Raw genomic sequence first — 7,375 nt, forward strand, 5'->3', positions numbered from 1 at the left:
GGCATAGAGGAGAAACAATAATGTACAGTATGTGGAAAATAATGTGTTTTTTTAACCTTAAACCGCATAAACACATTTCATTACACCAAATACACAAAATAATGTTCTTTTTAGCAACATCATATGACCCCTCTAATTTATACAACAGGCTTTCTCAGCAGTGATTAGTGCTTTATACCTGATGTAATTTGGTCTGGCCTTTGTCACTGTTACAGCTGTATTATACAAAATAGCAGACTTGTGTATCCATAGTTCATCCAGAAAATGGTGTTCTGCTCTTCTCCCTCTCCTCTCCATATAGATCAATGGCACAGTGACTGAGAACCTGTCTTTGATAGACGCAAAGAAGCTTATAGAGCGATCGAAAGGCAAGCTGAAGATGGTGGTGCAGAGAGACGAGAGGGCGACACTCCTCAACATTCCAGATTTGGATAATAGCATTCCCTCAGCTAATTCAGACAGAGATGGTGAGATGATGACATTAAAAATGTAGATCTGAAAAAGCTTAGACTTGAGTTTAAACGATATTTAGACATGTACATCAGACGTTGTAGTTTGCATTGTGTTCATTACATGGTTTTCTTGTCCTTTTTCTTGTAGGATTTTTGTCTTTTTCTAAAAGCAAGTCAACTTGGACTAAACTGACACTTGAAAATCATGATTTGTTTCAACAGACATTTCAGAAATTCATTCACTGGCATCAGATCATTCCCATGAGCGCACCTGTCGCAGTCGATCCCATTCCCCTGACAAACGCTCAGAGCCCTCCGACATCTCCAGCCACTCTCCACAACAGATGAGCAACGGCAGGTAAGAGACACCAGAAATGCTTACATTAACCAAACAAAGGACCCTTCTTAAAGGACCCTTAACTTTTCCATTTCCCTGGTTAACATCAGACTTGGGATCGTTTCACTAATTTAGAGAGATGAGTATATACTAGGGCTGCACGATAAATCGCATGTGATATTTAATGCGCATCTTGTCAGAAAGCCGGTTCTTTAATCAGCGGTAAATCTCCATCACCTGCGTGCTTTCACATTGAGCAGCATTAACTACACAGAGCCGTTGTTCACCGACGAGCTGCGCAAAAAATCGCGCGAATATGAACGTGGTTTTGCGCAGCTTGCCTGTGAACAACGGCTCTGTGTAGTTAATGCTGCTCAATGTGAAAGCCCGCAGGTGATGGAGATTTACCGCTGATTACAGAACCGGCTTTACTCATAAGATGCGCGTTAAATATCGCATGCGATTTATCGTGCAGCCCTAGTATATACTATAAGGATATGTGTGCAAGAGCAGAAAGACTGCATCGATCTGCTTAATGACAGAAGAGCGCTGTGAATGATTGTTGGTCCTGAGAGATTTCAAGGTTTCTTCCCCTTCACCCCGAGCCTGCTTTAAATGTCATTAATAATCATATGAAGCAGAATAATCAGTGAAGCAGATAGGACTGATTTACATGTATACTTACAGATATACATTAGCTTTAACAAATATTACACTTACTGTCACTGATTTGTATTTGTTTGAAATATTTGTTTCGTTCTGTTTTGCTTGCAGTCAGAGGAGAGTGTAAGTGTTGGTCAAAGAGCAGTGAGCTGGCTGATCGTAACTCAGTTTGACACTACAGTAGAGCTGAGCTCATGTAGCTGTCTTAACTAACGTAGTAGATGTGCACTAGCACTGTAGACGTGAGAAGTGCTGACAGCAAGTGGTCTGATTATTCTTTGTGTTGTTTGTGTGTGTGTTTGTATAAGAGACAATAAAGTTCAAGAATCAGTGTATATTGATATCTGTTGTATGATGCTACAGAATAGTAAATACCTCAAAGTTTTGGACATTTGATGCTTGTCTAATATGCCATATTATGATATATGGTAACATTATACAGTACAGTAATCTGTATATATAATGTATATAATTTTGAGAACCAAAAATATTTGGCCAAAACTGCAAAAAAAAAAAAAAAAAAAATTTTTTGACCGGAGTAGTTTCGGTGGGCCAAAATTATTGACCAAAACAGTTAGCACATCTAGCACATCTTGTTTTGACTGTGTCAGCATCTATTTTGTGCACACAAAATTTTTTGACCGGAGTAGTTTCGGTGGGCCAAAATTATTGACCAAAACAGTTAGCACATCTCAGATGAAGTGTTTTGACTGTGTCAGCATCTATTTTGTGCACACAATGTGGATAAACTACAACAGGTAAACATGTCAGCAGTGTGGACATACACTGTGATCAGAATGATGTTAGAATAGCAAATATGTCAAATTTTTAAGTTGAAAAATCAAGAGGCAGCTTGTTACCAAAGAACTTTACTGTGACTGGTTTAATTTATCACCTGAGAACATGACAACCTGGACAGCATACCAAGTTTATTTACTGAAAGTAATGTAAACTCGTTTGGAGCATCACAAATATAATGTACAAGCATACATATATGCATACATAAACACTAGTCCTTTACAAAAATTTATAATAAAATGGTAACCACAGTTTTTGCCAAAATATGTACTAGTTATTGTTACAAAAAAAGAAACAAACGCACAGCTATCATTTTTTTTTATTTATTGTGTACAAAAAACATTTTTTGTAACATTTTTAATATTTAATGATTTTTCAGTCTCAGTAATATCTTTATCTTCAGTTTGATGTGTGATTAATTGTTCAATTAAAATGTGATTAATTAGTTTCACATAATTCATGTTATTAAAATTGATAGACAGACCTAAATAAATCGGGATGAGAGATTTCCATTAAAAAAATCAGATTAATTATAATTATATTCTCCCATTTATGAGTAACAGTAGTAATGATATTATGCTATGGTGTTTTGGCGGAAACTGTGGTTACCATGGTACATTTTATAAGTGGTGGATGGGGGCCAAAGGAAATCATGAGAGAGACTAGTGGAGTGTGTAAAACAGATGGAAGTAAGAAAGGAAAAGCACAAGATGGTGTTTCCAGGAGACTGCGAGTATGAAAAGAGACGGGGATGAAAAAGATGACAATACCACAAGGTGCCCATCCTTTCCCAGGGGACATGCCATCCTTCCTGCCATTAAAGCAGCTTCTCTCTACATCTCATATCCCCACACTGCTGCAGGCTGTATTTTAATGAAATTTCACACCTCGTGTCCCCACACATCCTCCACCTGTCTGTCTACAGCAGCGTCTCACTTAATATCTGATCTCAGATTACACCTCATTATCGGCTCTCTCACATCAACAAGACAGTGGTGTCTTTCAAGTCTCAGACAATTGCCACAGCTGTAGCAAGTTTCTGAGTGTTTGTGTACATAGTCTGCCTTTACTTTGCACATGTGGACAGTGTCTGTAATGTTATGGCGCTTTTCCACTGCATGGTACAGCACGGCACGGCTTGCTTTTGGGGGATTTTCCACTGTGTACAGTACCTGGTACCTAGTACTTTTTTCAGTACCATCTCGGCTGAGGTTCCAAGCGAGCTGTACCATTACCAAAATGTGACGAGTAAACCCTGCTGATCACTGATTGGCCAGAGAGAATCGTCACTACCTGCGTCATTGAACTTGCAACACGAGACACTAGACCCGCTAGATTAGCAGAATCATTGATCTCCACTGAATGATATTGAATATGAAGATACTAGAGCTAAATTCAATTCAGTTTTCATTTCAGTTCAATTTCATAACACATTTAATATAGTTCCAAAGCAGATTTACAAAAAAGTGCCTAGCAAAAACCCCCACCGAGCCAAACATGACAATGGCAAGGAGAACTCCCTGAGATAAGTATGAAACCTTGGATGGCACATATTTAAACAAATTTGTTTCTTTATAGTTTTTTTTTATTTAAAGAAATTAATGCTTTGTTCAGCGTGGATGCATTAAATTGATCAAAAGTGAAATTTTGACACAAAAAAGACATTCATAATGTTACAGAGAGTTCAAATAAATGCTGTTTTTTGAGCTTTCTATTCAGCAAAAAATCCTAAAAAATGTATCTCAGGCTCCACAAAAATATTAAGCAGCACAGCTGTTTTTAACATTGGTAATGTTTCTTTATGTTGATAATAATGTTTCTTGAGCACAAAATCAGCATATTAGAATGATTTCTGAAAGATCATGTGACACTGAAGACTGGAGTATCTGCTCCTGAAAATTCAGCTTTGCCACCATATATAAATGACAATTAAAAATATATTAAAATAAATGTTGTTATTAGGGTTGGGCCGATAGACGATGCCATCGTCCATTGCTGATGGCTGATAGATATCTTGATGTTGAGCCGGCATTGTGATTCGTGATTCCACCCCCCCGCCCCTGCAATCCGCCGAGTCCCAATACCGTGTACGGAAAGAAAATGACATGTACTACGGAACCCCTAAAGGGAATAAATATGAGATGGGAGGAAAATATGTATTTCAATACTTTCTCTCGCAGTTTTATCATTGGGTAATTATACTGTATATAAATAGCGCGCATCAGGGAGCCGCTGTTATGCCTGGCATTGAAACTGCTTTTGAATGCACTATCGCTTTTTAGTTTCACTTTCTCTTTCGAGATTCGCGATCGCACGTACTCTGTTTATACTATAGAGCAGCAGTACTTACCATACATTTGACTAAATTGGTGCTCAGAATCTGCAAATCATTCGCCATCATCCTCAGTCATCTCTCCTAACTCTGTTTATGTGGTAAGTGAAATTTTAAGTACTGTAATGTAACAGGCAAACGTTATTTGTTTTCCATGCCTTTCTGAATACGGATTCACCGGCTCCATCGCGATGTTTCACTGTAGACATCGTCCGATGCCAATTTTGTAGACATCGCCCAACCCTAGTTGTTATAAGTTATAATATTTCACAATATTGAAACAATTATTAATGTACACTGATTTAATTCAGCGACATTGTATAAATATAAACTGGCTCTGGTCACTCTTTACTGTCTGGGTGATTAACAGTACTGGGCAACATGGGAATGCTATAGGGTCCTCCTTCAGCACCACAAAAAATGGATAGTCTAAAAAGTAATTTTCTGGACTTGGACTGCTAGATTTGGAGGTATTTTGATGGATGATGAACCTGTTTGTCAGTGAGCCAGATTAATATCTCAGAGCCATGCATCACTCACTCTCTGTTGAATAACTGCTCTGTCTTTACACAGGCTGACGGGCTCTTTTCTCACCAGAATGCTCCCGCTGTAAGTGCTGTGCTCTGTACACAGTGGATAGTTTTTGTAGATGGAGTCTGAGTGCATGGATATTAGGTTGATTTGTTGTTTGTGAATGTGTTTGTGAATGTGCAATTTTGTCATAGTCCTATTAATGTGTGGGTCCTGTGTTCTATATGGATGGTTTAGTTTGTAAAATGCACTTTAAATGCATTTGATGTGGTGCTTTACAATGTGCTTGTAGTGAAATTAGCATGCATTCTGTCACGTTGAGCTGGTAGCACAGAGGCAACTAGCTCTGTGTGTGTGTGTAAACTGCCAGTGGGTGTCAAGGCTGTTATGCAGAAATGGGCCTGAGTTCATTTTCCTGCATGTGTGTTCATTGACCTTGGAACACAAGAGACAACACAATTCCCTCTGAAATTTGCATCACGAGATGGGTTTTTCCTCACTGTACAAGCCACAGAGATACACTCTCTCTCCCCTCAGTCTGAGCTGTCAGCTTTTTAATCTCTCTCCTCTACACAAAGTTTCTCAAGAGCACTTAAGTGTGTTGATTCAGTGTTGTCTCTGTATTAGGTTCGGGTAGGCAAGTTTATTTATATAGAACATTTCATACACAGTGGTAATTCAGAGTGCTTTACATAGGCATAATAAAGAAAATAAGAAGTAATCAGACATGTAAAGTTCAATTATTTAAAACTGCTCGGGGAAAGAAAGATGAACCTAAATAAATTGGTTAAATGTATTAAATCGATTAAAATTAATAAAAATAAAAAGTATGAATGAAACAAATTTATATTAAATAATGGAATTATTAATTGTGTGTGTGTATATATATACATAGCAACGTCATATGACCTGTTTAATGAATACATTTCAGAACAAATATTAACCTTTTTTTTTTCTTGAATCTGGATCCAGCTGCGTGTGGCATAATGATCATCATGTTTGCAGTAAGCCGTCTGTATTTCTTGCTGATTCAGACCTAGTGATGTAATAGGTCTTCCAGGTTTATAGCCTGTTCTGTTCGGGGGGGGGGGAAGGGTATTTCTACACAATATATCAAATTTATATACACACTGTAAAAAGTGATGATTTTTATAGGGGTTCAATGCACAAATGCACATAGAAGCGTTTCAGTGAGATTGTAACAGGTCACAGAGGAGAAACAAATGCAAGAGAATGTGAGCAGAGGATTTAGCCTGTGTGTGATGGATGTGTTAGTACAGAGAAAACCAACAGAGCAAAGGAGAGCTTGGGATTTATGTAGGCCTCTGTGTGTGTGTGTGCATGTCCAGGGCATAAGAGATTTAAAGTAAAGTACACTGCTAGGCAGCAAGGAACCTTTTTATCTCTCTTTTTTTTGTTCTGACAGATGAACATTTAATTTCTTGGCAGATATCTGATTGTTTTACTGATTCAGCAGGCACAACAATGCTAACTGTGTTCATCAAAGAAAAAAAAAAGAATATTTCAGGAGTGGTCTGTTTCCTGTATGAGTCATACTATTACCAATCATGTGACTCTCAAATTCACCCATAGTTCTAGGGTGCAGTCCTGATCCTGAACTCATCATATGTTTCTCCATCTTTCTATGTCTGTGCACAACCAGATATCAGAATGTGCAACAGAGAGTAGTTTTGATGCCTCAAAGCATTCTAAATATCTGAGAGTTGTTGTCATGTTTATAGTTTTAAAAGAAGCTACTAGCATCTGTCCTAATTTTTAGCAGGAGAAAAATGATACAGTCTTACCTAAAGCACTGGCATCTGGTGCCGTCTAATGAGCAAACTTAAAGGGTTAGTTCACCCAAAAATGAAAATTAGCCCATAAATTACTCACCCTCAAGTTATATTAAAAATTGTCTTTGATCTTTCAAGCGGTTTAATGCCACTCAGCGGGTGTTGCATGCATCAGTCCAAAAGAAGTTAAATAAAAAGCGCCCATCCATAAAAAAAATTTCTCACACGGCTCCGGAGGGTGAACAAAGGCCTCCTGTAGCGAATCGATGTGTTTTTGTAAGAAAAATATCCGAAAAATATCCATATTCAAAACGTAATAATCTCTTTAATGTAGCTTGCACACGGCAGCAGTTCCGGGCGGATGTCGTATGAATTCAGCGTTGCGCATGCGCCGTTGAGTCTCGTGAAAACCAACGTTTGTTAACAGGAGCAAAGGAAGCAACGTTTCCTTACTTTAGCAAAGGAACAC

The 7,375-nt window shown here is 38.1% G+C and overlaps 1 protein-coding gene across 1 annotated transcript in view; it reads left to right on the top strand.

Annotated features, from left to right (window-relative positions):
- LOC107700442 (tight junction protein ZO-1) overlaps positions 1 to 7,375 on the top strand; it is a 119,222-nt gene that overhangs the window by 84,259 nt on the left and 27,588 nt on the right. The window contains 3 exon segments of the mRNA XM_074187057.1: positions 302 to 467; positions 675 to 810; positions 5,156 to 5,191. Coding sequence (XP_074043158.1) covers positions 302 to 467; positions 675 to 810; positions 5,156 to 5,191 — 338 coding nt within the window.

The sequence above is a fragment of the Sinocyclocheilus anshuiensis genome, unplaced genomic scaffold, assembly GCF_001515605.1.
Source record: "Sinocyclocheilus anshuiensis isolate Anshui unplaced genomic scaffold, SAMN03320099.WGS_v1.1 scaffold154, whole genome shotgun sequence".
Taxonomy (NCBI): domain Eukaryota; kingdom Metazoa; phylum Chordata; class Actinopteri; order Cypriniformes; family Cyprinidae; genus Sinocyclocheilus; species Sinocyclocheilus anshuiensis.